At 36.9% G+C, this 15,424-nt stretch overlaps 1 protein-coding gene and 1 long non-coding RNA gene across 4 annotated transcripts; both read right to left on the bottom strand.

Moving 5' to 3' along the window:
- Positions 1 to 88: 88 nt before the first annotated feature.
- Positions 89 to 7,634, bottom strand: LOC131781188 (guanine nucleotide exchange factor for Rab-3A-like). 3 transcript variants are annotated; one of them, XM_059097830.2, is made up of 11 exons: positions 7,247 to 7,634; positions 6,785 to 7,064; positions 5,448 to 5,577; positions 4,749 to 4,844; positions 4,535 to 4,612; positions 3,982 to 4,212; positions 3,251 to 3,379; positions 2,822 to 2,898; positions 2,035 to 2,134; positions 1,519 to 1,585; positions 89 to 961 (listed from the first exon to the last, which is right to left on the bottom strand). In XM_059097830.2, exons 2-11 carry the CDS (start codon positions 7,033 to 7,035, stop codon positions 855 to 857), a joined length of 1,266 nt encoding a protein of 421 aa, XP_058953813.1. In that variant the 5' UTR covers positions 7,036 to 7,064; positions 7,247 to 7,634; the 3' UTR covers positions 89 to 854. The 3 variants fall into 3 exon arrangements, with proteins under 3 accessions (XP_058953813.1, XP_058953814.1, XP_058953812.1); XM_059097831.2 differs by having other exon boundaries at positions 7,319 to 7,634; XM_059097829.2 differs by having other exon boundaries at positions 6,785 to 7,634.
- A 5,180-nt stretch (positions 7,635 to 12,814) lies between these two features.
- On the bottom strand, positions 12,815 to 15,217 carry LOC131781223 (uncharacterized). The gene is made up of 3 exons (XR_010718814.1): positions 15,082 to 15,217; positions 13,927 to 14,135; positions 12,815 to 13,718 (listed from the first exon to the last, which is right to left on the bottom strand). It is a non-coding gene; the product is annotated as an uncharacterized lncRNA (long non-coding RNA).
- Between the last annotated feature and the right edge of the window lie 207 nt (positions 15,218 to 15,424).

Here is a 15,424-nt window from a genome sequence, read left to right as displayed (position 1 = left end):
CAACAGCGACAACATTTAGTAAGAAAAAAAATGTACCAACCGGATTACTTATTAGAAACTTAGACATACTTAAACATTGACTATGACCTCAGGCTTAAATGTTTATTTCGTTTTGTTAGACCATTAAAAGTCTATTTAATTCTATACAAATGAGAAAGAGCCTCTCATAGAAAAATAGAAACTACTGATAAAAACTATTTTAAGAATATTGTTTGTTGAGTCATTTATATACATTCACTTCCTGACCTCAAATGGATCATCACCAATTAAAATCGCACAACAACTCTAAAAAAAACCTCTCCATCATGAGAACCTACTTTTCAAAGTTCCTTAGAATTCTTGTCCAACAATCTCTGTCAGTGATGGAGTTATATGTAATAACAGCGCTCTAGAATAATAATACACGCTGATTCTACATGAATACGTTTAAATAACTTGATTCTAAATGAAATATCCCAAAGCGAACACAGTCATTTGGCGATAAAAACCACAACTTCTACAAAAATATTTTAAATTTCTAATAACTTTGCTTAAATGAATAAAAATCCCTACACGAATTTTGCTCGCGTTGTAACTCCTTAAATGACGTATTCAATTACATTAACACAAAATGCAAGCATAAATACTTTAAGAATTTCAATAGTTGAAACATTGAAGTCTTACAAATTCTATTAAATCTTTCGAAAACCATTCTCACAGGACCATTGATAAAAATTTCCATATTCATTCTTAAAAGCAACTCTCAATAGCAGTATTCAAAGTCGATTTCATACAAAAATAGAAGTTTGCCTTGTTCTAAGCCCTGACAAAACTTACAGATCCTAAATGTTATTGCAACTAGAGAGCATGCGTTGCTACGAGTGACCGCTGCCTCTTTGAACCTTGACTGCGCCCTCCATTCCTAACCGCGCGAGTGCCATCTCACTCCTCAATCTCATTACTTCCCAGTATATCTCTGTTACTAATGAATAAATAATCAAAAACAAACACGACAGTTAAAGAAAGTCGCAACAACGATAAAAGAATATGCAGCTTTGAATAATATCATATTTTCGCATTTTCTCGTTTTGAGACAAACTGCAAACATAACCTGTTCTTATGATGAAAGTTTCACATATAAGAAATTTTCGCAAGATACCCAAGAAGGGATACATTTGACCCCCAACAGTCCGGATTTATTGGCAATGCTGCGGGTAAATCTAAGTCTGCTATAAGGAATTTTTTTTTACTTTAAAGGAAGGCAATGATCTAACATTTCAGTGGCACTTGATTATACGCATCTCGTTTTCTTTTTTATTTTATTTTTCCATCACTGAAGTTTCTCCTCTTCCATATAACAAACACTTGCCATTTTATTGTTTTTCCCCTATGATTTGCTGTCTTGGTTAATGTTGCTGTTGTCATTTCGTTGTCTATTTCTTTCAAACGCAGAGGCAAACCAACCAAAAGAGGTACTTAGAGGTATTTCCCATTTGCTCTGAAAGCTACAGCTATTAGGTAAACTATATTCACACCTACCGTCTGCCTTCACAAGTCCTTGCTGGATGTAACGCACATAAGTGTAAAAATCGCACACCGCTACAATCTAACACGAGAAGAATATAAGTTAGGAGACGTAAATGGTCTTGAATCAGCAAACGGCTGGTAAAGTATTGAAGCCGTTCAAGGCTATGATAAACGCTTTTAAATTATCAATAAGGGCCCGCGATCAAGCTCACTTTCCTAAGGACGTCGCCAAAAGTTAGGTCTTACCACATATGCCACTTAAGGCTGGTGGAGAGGAAAGAGAAAAGAACCACAGAACACACTTGGACAGTTAAAAAGAGCTCAAAATATAGAGAACACAAACTTCAGATTCCTTTAAGTCCATGACTGCAGACTTGATAAACATGTGAAACATTTAGACCACTCTTAGCCTCATTCCAGTGAGCCTACATACAATTTACACGCACTGTAATTTGTTATTTTCAGTTTCCCCGTGAAAATTTATACCTTCACTAAAACTGCTTTTGCATTCACACGATTACCACTCACCCTGACTCTACTGTTGCGACTGAGGTTATACCAGTCACCTTTTTCTGATAACTTCACACGGTGAAGACAAAATCGAGACGTTCCTGTGAGCGCACACTTCCTACAGAACAAAGAAAAGGTGGAGTAGATTTGAGGAAAAGTCTAGAGTAAGTCATTTGAGATATATGAAGAAAGGGGGTAAGTTTCTCACGAAACTATGGTGCTGCGTCGGTAGGAGAGTATAACAAGATAATTTGGTTTTATCAACTGTGCTAATAATGTAAATTGGCCACCGTTAAGAGTTCCTATGCCCTTCGTCATTCGCTCTGATGCTATCAGAAGATAATCCAAAAAAACCAAGTTTACTTATCAGCTGTAGAGTAAGATGAAAGTAATATACCTTCCCGTTGTATTAACCCTTTACACCCTTACATAAATATCAGCAGTCATATTCTCCAAACCGTTCTCTATACATTTCCTAGGTTGCTAACAAGGAGAATTTGTTTAATACAGTTAGGAACTTCTTTAGTAGTTGATCATTTCCTTTATTCGTGTGACCACGATATTTGATGTGGGGTGATATTATAGTGAGAAATTACATGCTAGTCACGCTTAGGGGTTTAAGGGTTAAGCCACACAATGATTGAGTAAAATTGATCTCATACAAAGGTTAGCATTAGAAATGATGTGTTCCAACATTGTCCTGAATTCTGGGTGCACAATAAAATGTTGAAATATTTGTATGAAAAAGGACAAAGGAAAGGACACAAAACATGAACTTAAAATGACACACTGCAATCACACATACCTGAACACTGGTTTGCCACCAAATGTCTCCATCATTAAAGTGTTGTTTTCAATTGCACTATGTACAGCTAATGCGAGCTAAAACACAGAAAGAATAAAATGTGATGTGGTCACAATTTCTGCCATGCAATGACAACAGGTTATTAACCCAAGAAACACACCTTACACAACCTGTTTATATTGATGGAGCTGTGATTCTTCAAAGAGGACACAGCAGGGATTAAGAAGGTAAAAGGGAGGGTAGGGATGGCATGGGGGGGGGGGGGGTGGGTTGTGTGTGTGTGTGACAGGCACCACTTCCCCTTCCCATGCTGCCATAATCATCCCAAGTACAAAAAGCCAAAAGCTAATGCAGAGAAATTTAATTTTCCCATTTGCTAATTACTTAGAAGTTTACAATGTATACTTTACCTCAGTAATGACCACATACCTCCTTATTAGGAAAGTCTAAACATGGCCCAACATCTTCTTTATATATTCTGGCTAAAAATGGCTGATCATGAGAAACAGAACGTTCATCCATCCATTGTAAAAATTCTCGGAAAAGGATCACATCCACCTAAAGATAATTTACATGTTTGATTGAATATTCAAGAGCTTCGAATAGAAGTACAGCCAGGTTGAGAATAATTTTCAAAATAAAATACCTGTAGGTTGAACAAAAACAATCAATAGCTGTCTTAGCACTTTAATTTGGTCCCAAGGCTAAATAAGGAGAGTAATCAGGGTACAAGTAGGTTTTGAAATATTTCAATCCACAGGACAGCAACACTAAGACACTGGGAACCCTACTTTGAGAAGGGTCCTTACTAATGAATATGGGGTAAAATTTCGATGAGAATTAGCACAATATTTTTTGACTGCAATTACTTCAATTTTCCCCAATACACCAAAACTGTACTTAACCCTTTAACTCCCATGAGTGACCAAGAGAGAATTTCTCCTCACAATATCAGTACAATATCAAGCAGACAAGTGATTAGAATGAAGAAAAATATCAATTAGGGGATTATAAGTTGATCCAATACCAAATTCTCCAAACTAACATCATAAGATCTGTATGGCAGACAGTAAAAAGAATTACTAATGAGATCTTGGGCGTTAAAGGGTTAAAACTACAATGCAAAAATAAGAGAATAAACAAAAAATGTTTGTACCAACCTCCGATTCATCTGAAGGGGAATTATTTCCATTTTGTGGCCCACGCAAACACGTTCCATCTAACCTCATTGTCACTGCAGCATCACAATCATATGAGTTACAATCTGGACATGGGCTTAGGTGCTCACTGCTGTGTCGTCGCCAGCCCATTCCTCTAGAGTGACTTTGTGATGATGTGGAGGTTAACACTAACTGTTTAAGAGCAGACACTTCTGCTTGAAGAACTTCAACCTATAAATAACAGCATGGGATGAAGTTTGTTTCATTTAAAAATCTCATTGCTGTTTCCGTACTCACTAATGAAATCTGAAAAATATAACTTAGTGACAGATTTTGACAACAAAGTTACATCCTTGTTCCAGGTCTGACTGTATAATGATTGGTACAGGTGGTTAAACTTGCACAATTTATCAGTTGAAGCTGAGCGCATAGGAGTATCTTCTGTAATGATCTAGAATATTTAAAATCAAGCCTTGCCATGCCTAATCATGTAAAAACTTATTTATAAATGGAATACTGAGGATCAACAAAATACAAATAGTTTTCCACCAACCTTGTTATTTGCTTCCTTGAATCTCTTTTCTGCTGCAGCCCTTTTAACATTTGCAGCACGAACCATGGCATGAGCCTCCTGTTAGATTAATAAAGAAATAATGCAAATATAATGACAAATTTAGAACTAGCAATTTGACTTGAATTCCCAATAAAAATGAGTGGCACTTAAGTTATCTTCAATCTACATGTACAGTTGTATATTCAAAACAAACCTGAAACAGACTTGCTGTCAGTTCTTCTAACTCTGATTCCAATTGATTTCTGACTCTTGATAGTTTTTCACATTCTTCATCTTTCAGCTTAAGCTCCTTTATTGAGACAACATCAGAATTATATCATTACACTTAAACAAATGAAACAGTTGCAAGTGTACAGGTTTTGGTGCCCAAGCACTCTAACATAACTGGAACTGATAGACAAAATGGATCAAAATAAGTTCTTATTTACATTGCAACCTTTAACATAATTTCCAAACATTAATCAGCAAACAAGTTATAAGAATACTCAAACTTATCAGCTAGAGGTTATCTTGATCTAAATCCAACTTCTTGTGCCTCATTCATAAGGAAATGTATAGCAGCTAGAGGGGAGGATTAACAATCAGATCTTGGGAGTTACAGGTAAAGGCTTAGCCACAGTCTTTCAAATCTTATAATATCTCGATCCTTTCAATTGCGTAGGTGAAAGGTAAATTCTAAGAATGGAAGAGAATTCTTTCCTATGGCCAGTCTTGTAAACTCAGCAGTACACTTTGCATCCAAAAAATTGACTCTATTAATATCTTATGAAGTCGATAAATGTCATGATTATCATTGCTTATTTTCAGGACTGAGTCAAGAGAATTCACACAATGATCACTCTTCAGACCCCAAGGATTATCTCTCCAGAGTTCTACATTTAAAAGCCCTCACCTCTTGAGCTTTCTTAAGCTCCTCTTGAAGTCGTTCAAAAGCCTGTGCCTTCACCTCTTCACGACTTGGTGACGTTGGTGCACGATCCCTGAAGGTAAAGTCTTCACTATTGAAACTTTCATTCAGTGTACTAAAGACAAACAAACAAGCCTCAGGTAAGATAAAAAAAGTAATCACTGTCATAGAAAATAAATTATGTTGAAACTGGTTCATTGTCAACAGTTTAAACTCAGAGCTTAAAAAATAAACTCATATTGGAAATCTTGGCTGGTAAGGATTATTGTTGCAGAAATCAGAGAATATTACGGTTTCATTCTCATTCCCAGCTGATACTTTCACATCCAGAATAGTTTTGTCTTCTCCCAAGATATCTGTTACAAAATAGTACAGGGTACACTGTAATTCCCCTCAAGGCTAACATGAAGCCAGAATAAAATTTTTGTGTCCTAAAAATGATCTGTTAAAGAAACAGATATCACAAGGGATAAAAATGTTTTCACCAGTGAACAAAGGATCAATCTTTTCACTCATTTCCACAAGTGCTGTACACTTTACTACACTGTATTTGCTCATGTTCAAACAGGTTAGTGGTGACCCAGATTCAAGAAGTTGAGGAATCTGCATATTAGGTCTTACAATTTTGGTCAATATAAAGCACGACTTAGATTTATAAAGAGAAACATGTGGTTCCTTGTAGCTTCAATATCCTCTGGTTGACATTTTTCTTTCTTCTCATTATCTCATTAAAAAGACGTGAAGTGAGAGGCCTCTTGAAAACAACACTAAATGTCCTACTGGGAAATTTATCACCCTCCTAAAAAATGCAAGTCAGAGCTCTAGGGTCTTCCACCATCTAGTAATCCATTCAGGATTAGACACAATACTGTACACCAAATGTAGAAAAAAGATACTGTTGGAATGTTTAGAAATGTATTCAGCCTATTGGATGACTCTCAGATGCGCCCAGACAAAGACAAAACCAATTAAGCATGTGTAACAATTACAACAATGTGATCTGAAAACTATTAAAACAGACAATTTTTACCTTCAAAATGAAAACACTCTCATGAAGCAAAAAAATTTATTTTGTCCATAACAAAGAATCCCAGAAACACCTGGAACGACTAAATTGATCAAAATGAACGGCTTAACTTCTTTAAGAGAAATACAAACATTTCCGCATGTCGTGCTCTTGCCTGTCTTAAGCATCACACCATAACACAGCACATAAAGCTTAGCACTGCTCGGCTAAAAACTCGAATTTTCAAAGGCTACAAACTATCTCTACAAAATCCTTTCTCAACTCCTAGATAAACGTAAATACTTATTCCCCTCACCTTCCATCGACAACCATCTGACCCTCAGAATCACTACCATTCGAAGTACCAACTGGGGATGGCGAACGAGATCTTTCTCCGTTTGTAAACGAAGCCCTCGATCGCTCCCTTGCTCTATTGTATTGCAACTGTGAAGCATTGCTGCATGTCCTTTGCCTTATAGCCGTACCAAATATATCGGGTTCACTGGAGGTTCGTTGGAATATCGCTTCTGGCGATAAATACTTTGAATCAGAGAGGACCTCAGTCATCTAGAAGTCGCCTAAGGCACGCACTACAACTAAGGTAAATTAAAACAACAAAAGTCGTCTCACTTCTGTCAACAACACTGTGGCGTGAATTAATCCGAAATGCTGCTCATGGTATATTTATAGAGGTCGATATTTTTGCATAAAACCGCAACAGTCCACGGCAAATGATAAAATTCAAAAATAATTTATGACCAAAAAGCCGGCGTCTTACTCCTTATCTTGGCAAAGTTGTTACGTCGACGTATTTCGAAACCGCAGTGGTTGAACGAGTCCAGATGATTACCTCAGATTTGATTTGCATTCAAAACTCGAAACACCAACGCCTGCCAATAAAGCACACTTGAAGCAATACAAATTCAACGACTTTACAATGTGCCTCTCTGTACTTGATACGAATTCGTGACATCCGATCTTTCCCGAACCTGCCGGACGCTGTAAACAATATTTAGTTCCCAAGGTGTATTATCCAGTACAATTAGTCTTCCAAATGCTCTTATGTAAATAAAAAAGACCAGCTGCTGAGTCAAATGGCAGCTTAAGCCGTAAAACTAAGTGCACTTCGAACAAAACCCTAAACAACACGACACAAATATACGTATCATGACTAGAGCAATCTTGATAATACCCAGTCCTCGCGCGTATTGATAAAAGAAATAAACTCAGTAGGGGAGAGAACGTAGGATTGTTTCTCTAAATCCACTCCTTTTCAGCAGATCCAAAAGGGCTGGCAAACGAGGATCGATAGCAATCGATAAATAAGGACGTCATGTAATGAAATAAATGAGCAATCCATAATCACAGAACGAACAACAAAAATCGTACGTGTAATTATCAACCAGTTTCGGTCGCAGAATAAGGCTTCGACCCCTCTTTTATTCCCTGTGCTGTATAACTAAAAGAGTAACAAGATCTGAGGTTGAGAAGACTACAAGTATACCTTTTCCACTCGTAAAAACGAGAACAGACGGCGGGCTTAATACTCAGGTCACGGGTGGAGGGTCGAAGGTCACGAGTCATTAGTCAAGGGAAATGAGTCACGAGTATCAGAAGAAAGCATTCCGGTAAATCAAATTTCTAACCTCATAGTTTTAACCTAGAACATATGGATTTACCGCGATTAGGCCGTGTATACTAGTGTGGACCCCAAATCAAACTTTATTTAATGAGTAAACCTTAAAAACCCCAAGCCATCTCTACGGAGAAAGAAATGGCTGCCCTCCTCTGAAAATAAGTAAATCAGCACTAATTTCGTTTCTCGCCAGAAAAGTAAGAAACATTCGATAAAAGGCTGCAAATATTCTGAATATCAAACTCATCTGTGTTTCATGACAGCATACCAAATCGCGATTGAGTCATGCTCTAATGAGGACTTTATCTCTTCTTCACGAAATGTGTACAAAGAAAGGAAGCGATCGCAGAGACCGAACGGGCAGCTAAGAAAAAGAAGGGAACTCTCACAAATAAGATCAACTTAAACTATAGTTTAAGAATATGATTCCGAAATGACTGTACATGTTTTCCAAGCTCTAACTAGTGTCCTTTGATTCATGTTGATCATAAACTTTCAGTACAACAAGCAGTATTCCGCTACTTCCTCATACTTGCATCCCTCCACACAACACTCTTCATGGTAGTTCGTAGGTTGACTAGGCTCCACAGAATGAAGGTCTCTCCTTGCTAATTTCTTGAGGAAGTGCTTGGCCTCTTTTTCCGATTTCACAAAATCTGTGAATCATTGAAAAAGGTCTAATCAGTTAAGCGATCAATCAATCGGGCAATTCATATTGATGGCGGATAGATCGACCGAATAGCTTGGCAAGCAAAACAGAACAAAGAGCCTAACATGCAGTCACTTAAGTGCCGTATTTATTCGATCAAACGTTGCGGCGTTTATTGAAAATTTAGATTTATCGAAGCGGCTTTTATTCAAAGGCGGCGATTATTTGAGGAAGGCGTATTATTCAAGATCATTTTTTTAAACATCGACAACAATTACGGAATAACATTCGAAAATATTATGGGAGACATAAACTTGTTTTTAGTGCTATCGTCCGATTTCCTAATATTTCATTTTCTTATTATCGTTGAGTAAAAATTGAGTGCGGTGATTATTTGTTTTTTGATACGCATGCGCTTTTAAGTTGTACCTTGCAGCACCCCACCACCCCCGCGTGGCTATTGGTAAAACCCTGGGCAGGTACATTGGCCAGGGCCAAGCAAAAATGATGAATTCGATCAGGCGTAAATCGAATGATAAACTATGAACTGTGCTACACCAGCCAGCACAACGGTTGTAGAGAAACCAATCACAGAGAAGCACCGTGTTTAATGAGGAGACTGGTTACCATTCGACTCCAATGTATACAGTCGAAACGATTTCACATCAAAATTGATTATGAAACATTCGATGACAAGTACCACAGAAAGAACTACTGACCATGAAACTCTCGTCTGACATAATACAAACCTCCCTTCTCAATGCCTCGCCTGAAAGCACGATTCAAACACTGCGAGTCCAAAATCGCCTCAAATTCTGATTGACTCCAGCAAAATTTGAAGTCATACCGTTTGGCTAAAGTCGCTTGTAAATAAAGGCAAACTGCTACAAGTACAAGAAGTTTGATACTGCAAGACATGGTGCTAAGAACGGGAGAGAAAATTACACGGGTTAATATCAGAACAAACCATGTCCTTCCCAAGCAAACTCAAGAGTAATTTGAAATAAAAATCATTGCAAATAATGACAGTGTGCTCAAAACAAAATATATCATTAAAAACCCGAAATAATTAGAATTTCTTGATTAAATTCTTAAGGTATATTTTTCCATGGATATAATACTAGGCTATTTCTTCCTGGTAGTTCTGCTGCAACATAGATCATTGGGACAGAGTTGTCTGAGGAGAAAATATGGGAAAGCTGGTCCTTTCCTTACCCCCCGCCTATGCTCTGCCCATTCTCGTTACATAGGTAATAATTCCAGTTGATCCAGGGGCTCCTGCTGATCTAAACTTTCCGCGCAAAGTATTTTTGGGCAATAAAGAAGTCTATGTGGCGTTGCTCTCTCTAAAATTGTCTGTTTGCTTAGCTTGCCATATTGCAATATCAATCTTACAAGGAACTGATCCTTTCATAGTATAGAACGGACGGGCTTCAATTTGGTCAAGCTATTCTTGTGAGAAGTAAACATTGGAATAGTATAATAAGCTGGCCAAATATTCACAGTTTATCTATAAAAGTACCACGAAAGTTGAAGAAAATACATTAACTTTTAATTACTGATTACAATCTCAACGCCGAATGCACATGCATCTAGTGGTTAGCCAGATTTAAAAAAATGGTTTTTTTTCAGTATGAGTCCAAACGTATTCAACTCTTGTTGAAATCTCAGTGGACACCCTTCAAAAGCCCCGTGGTACGGATGTTGAAACAGGTGTTTTTCGGAGGTTTTACCGTTTGACGTCTGAAGTTATAACATGATCGATACCCACTGTTCAGAACAGAAGTAGAAGATGTTAGGCCGACGTATATGTGCGCGGCTATTATCAACAACATCTCACACGAACATTGAAAATCTTCCATTACATGATTCAAAAGAAAACAAAAGTTGTGTATTTTTTTTCTTACCCGAGTTAAGCATGCATTCAATCCTGCATGTATTTAACTAATGGCCTTAAAGCCAACAATGCCGGCCACTATAAGCTTCACAGGTCTACATTAAAATCGTTTCCCGTCTTGTTTTCTTAACCGATTGGATAGTAACATATGAGGTCAATTGAAAATCACGGTTTTAGTAAGTTTTTAGTTTTCATACCTCTACTTTTTAGCGTCCCTCGGTCCATCTAAATATTTTCACCAAATTTGAGACGATTTTTATTCAAAAACCGCTTTAAGTTTTCCGATGGCGCCAAAATATCCTTTAATGCGAGACTAATGGTTGGGTAAACGAACAAGAGCATTTATCTGATCAACAGATAGATGCTCTTTAATCTACCGATGAAATGTCATCTTTACAATCACTATCTTTCGATTTCCAAGGGATCTTTCGCTTTCGTCCCTCTTATAATTAAAAGTGTAGACAGAATTTTTTATTAACGACCGTGTTCGATCATGCGAAGTAAACGACACTATCTCGCCTTTTGAAAAACAAAGGTACACGAGAATTTGAGAATTATTAAACATGGATCCAGGTTAAGTGCCTTGTCTTTTGTTTCCAAACAATCACGTTTACAGACTGGTTTACGGTTCGTTGGATAAATTTTCCCAGGGATTTGTTATTTTTACATTGTATTTTTTTACCAAACTTTCATGACAGAGATCTTAAAATGATTTTAAAAATTTGTGGCGTTTGTCGGACTGTCTTGGATTTTTCTTTCAACAGAACGATAACTTGACCCAGTAGGTGCCATTGTAACAAACATGGAGTGAACGTTGTTAAAAAAAATCATTCAATATGCCCTTCGATTTTAACAAACCATTCAAAGATCCATTCAAATTTGTATCAAACGAGACCGAAAAAAAACCTTTCGAGATCTTAATGTTGATCCTTTTTATTAAACGCACACATGGTAAAGGTGTAAAAAATAAATGAAATTACGTGCATTTTGGAGATGAAGAAGTCATAGATCAGATCGAAACTTCCTTAAGAGCGAAATGAATTACAAAGCAAAGTATACTAACGAGATAATGTACTCAGTAAATCATAAATTTCTTGCAAACTGGACAACTCAAGAGCGATCTTAAGCAACTTATGATAGAAGTACCTACCTTTTATCAGCACAGCGCAAATAGAGCACTAAGGATGACTTTTCACCGTGATTGTCGCCTAAGTTATCGTAAAGATAAATATAATTAAATTTACCAGTATTATGCCTGAAGGCTTGGTTCCGAATTCCTTAAATTGCTTGAACAAAGCCTACGAAGAGTAGTCACCATGGAGACAAAGACCGCCAGAATCAAATGTGGAAACGATCAATTAAATCTAGGGATTGTTTTTATAGGACACCGGGCTATCTTTTGTCAACAGATACATTTTTATTTCCTATGAAACAATTATTAATTTACGTTTACTTGGCTTGGTTCCGTCGTTGCGTTCGCGTTAGAATTATGATGGACTTTTTTTTGTCCGTTCTGGAAGGTTCTTGACGGGATATTTATCAACGATTCTTTGATAGCTTAATTTAGCAGGGTTTATTAAATAAATTCACCGAAAAAAGACATACATAAACAGCGTTACTAATGACCTGGCGTGATATTTGATATCTCTTTAATAAAGCGTCTTTCAAATATGACTGGACTATGTTTTATTACTAATTATTTTGAAAAAAATCGTCGATCTATTTGTGACAAAGAAGCTCCTAACGTCCGGTTCCTTTTTCAGCGAAGAGTTTCCGTTGAATAAAATTTCCATTTTTTTTTGTTCTAGATGTAGTAAATGAATAGAAATGCGTGTAAAAATTAAAAAACAATTTCGTCAAGAATTCTTTAAAAGAATAAAGCCACATCTATTCTAGAAGCAAAAGGTTTTTTCAATTTTGGGATTTATCAAAATTGAAGATTTCTTAGCTGGAAAAAATTGAGCTTCTTTTTAATGCCACGTGCTTCTTTAATCAAGCAATAAAGCTGGGTAAATGTAGGTCATTCATTAAGAGGCAGTTTTTTTAATTGCAATAATGAATCGAAGTAATGAGGCCGGTAGAAATCCTCAATTTCCGAGGTAAAACTATTAAAAGTATTGGCACCGCCAAAAGATTGTGTAATGTTTTCCAAAATTCATACTTCTTCGTCTAAAATACTAAAAAAAAAATTGATTGAGCTAAGAAAGAACTATAGTTCATTGGGTGAAATTTTCAGCCTGATTTTATTAGATCATCGTAGTCAACCCATATCCATTCAAAGTTAGCCATTCTTGTTCCTTTGTGCTTTAACAATTTCAATTATCTTGAACATGACCCATATATCGCCAAAACAAATTGCTATGTCCCTTCATCATCACTACACCTTTTGTTGAGTTTCTATGTTGTTCACAGAATATTTGTCACGCCATTTGTGACAGCCAGACAATAAAACCTCCATTTCTCCCTTAAGTATGATCAAGTTGCAATGATAAAAATTAGGTATACATAAGACACACATTTTTTTTTCTCATCTTTTATGAAGTGGAATTCACCATTAAAAGGAACGTGAAGGAAATTTCAAAAAGTTCCCTCCCAGTCTCTACTCCGTTTTACCAGCAAAGTTGTGAGAAATGAGGAGTCTCTGTTTACCATGACGCACAGAGAACTGTGAGCAATGTCGGCCCAAGTGGTTGCACAAGAGCGCGACCGAAATATCTGGCTAGCGCCAATACATGTTCCTGTTATTAGTTAGGCGATATCTAGTGTTGTGGAAAAATAAAGTCAGAACAATGGACTTTAATCAGAATACGGACAGAACGGTATCTTGGTTGTTTTTCAAATGTTTATCTTCAAACCTACAATAGTCTCCGACGAAATCCTAGGAAAAAACTTTTAAGAAAAATTCCTTAAATTCTATTCAGATGCTGCACAGTGTTCTAGAATTTCCTCTGCTCGGCAGCCACCTTCATTACAACATTCTTCCATAAACAATCCGTAATTTGTAACGTAAGTAATACGTTTTTGTAGAAATCGTCTTGCTTTCTCGGGAGATTGCAGAATATTTTCACCTATGGGGAAACAAAATTATTACTCAACAAAAGCATTTCAACATTGTGAAAATATATTAGGTAAATAGGATGGAAAAAAAGAAATCATCGTCTGCGGGGGCAGACGAACCCAAGAGGGAAGGATTGCAAGGACTATAATTTGCATCTAAATTTTATCAAAATGATTACATTTTTACGCAACTCACATAGAAATTAAAGACACACTTGCCTGACTTCCTCGTCGCTCGTTTTATGAGGTTCACGCAGTTTTTAGAAAGAAGCCTGTCTATCTCTGAAGTCGAGTAACACAGTTTATAATGAGCTTCATTTCCATCGTCTAGTTTGGCATTTGAAGCAATGACAAATGGCATCTCAGCACAAAGCAAGAAAATTATCAATATCAGCAAGAAAACGGTTGTTGTGAGACAAAGAAACCTCCTGAAAGACGAAACAAACCGAGACAGACTGTTAATTTAGGCATTACGAAAAATGTTTAAAATTTCTCACTAAGTAGCTCGCGGGAAAGGCGTCATTGTTTCGCGTTTTTTAGGTCCGCTGCAGCAGCGCCAGGAATGAGTCATTATCTAGCGCTCCTAAACTGGAGTGTCTCTCGCCCTCGCGCTTTCCTCGCAAATTCCTGAAACTCGCCTCTCCCCGACTGAAAAATGCAGAGTCATCATCGAGTGCTCTGGTTCGGTTTATCGAGGATGTTCGTGTTCCAGTGTTCGTGACGAGACAAATAATTTCCTTTTTTATTCGACGACTGATTATGAAATTTAATCGTCTCTCATTTCCAATTAAAAAGAACGAAGTAGCACAATTCGGAAGAGGCGACGCGTAGAAACAGCTGGTGACGTCATTACGTGTGGTGCGCGTTCTAAATTGAATGGACAACAGGAACGGCCGGCTACCTGTAATGTGTTAATAACAATTATCCAAACGCTTTTTTTCATTTGTCATTTTGAAAAAAAAATTGGTTGGAAAATATAAGCCTTAGCCTCACACGGTACTCCTATACAATAATCAATGTTCTCCTTTTTCGGTCAGTTTTTTAACTCGCTTATTCTGCGGGAGAAAAAACAAAGCCTTTTTTTTTCTTTCATGATAGTGAACGCTTTTCGTTTCGATGAGAAATGACTGAAAAACTTTAATAGGTTCAAAAGCCAAAATAACTGGAAATTGAAAGCCTCGTTTAAAATGTATACTACAGTGAGACAGAGTTCCGGGAAATTTGAGTCAGTCAATGAAATTGTGAAAGGTAAAAGTTAGTGCGATGCCATGACGTTACTGGTTCTCATCTCATCGTAAAATGAAATCCAAAACGACAACTGTGAGGCGTAATGTTAACTAAATAAAGCCCAAAATAAAAACGTATACAACTTACATGATCGTCAGTCCTTGAAAAGATGCCGATCACTTCAACACTGCCTTAAATGACAAGGATCAACGAAGAACATAAAATTACTGGACCGTTGTTTGGCAGTTGTGGTCTTAATACAAACGCCATCGAGCTTCACAACTGACAACCTTTATTGTTCGATTGTATCTGATAACAAAACTTATTGTCCACGTATTTCATGATTAGATGTTATCGTGAGCGGTGTATACAGCTGTTTATCACACGTGGGAGAGATTCTGTCTCCGCCAAAAGATTATTTCGAGCCATTAGGAATTATATTAAAAAAATTCACACTAAATAAAGCATATCTGTTGAAGCTAATAGGATG

This window comes from Pocillopora verrucosa, chromosome 1 (genome assembly GCF_036669915.1).
Source record: "Pocillopora verrucosa isolate sample1 chromosome 1, ASM3666991v2, whole genome shotgun sequence".
Lineage (NCBI taxonomy): Eukaryota > Metazoa > Cnidaria > Anthozoa > Scleractinia > Pocilloporidae > Pocillopora > Pocillopora verrucosa.
This window is presented reverse-complemented; position numbering and strand designations above follow the sequence as displayed.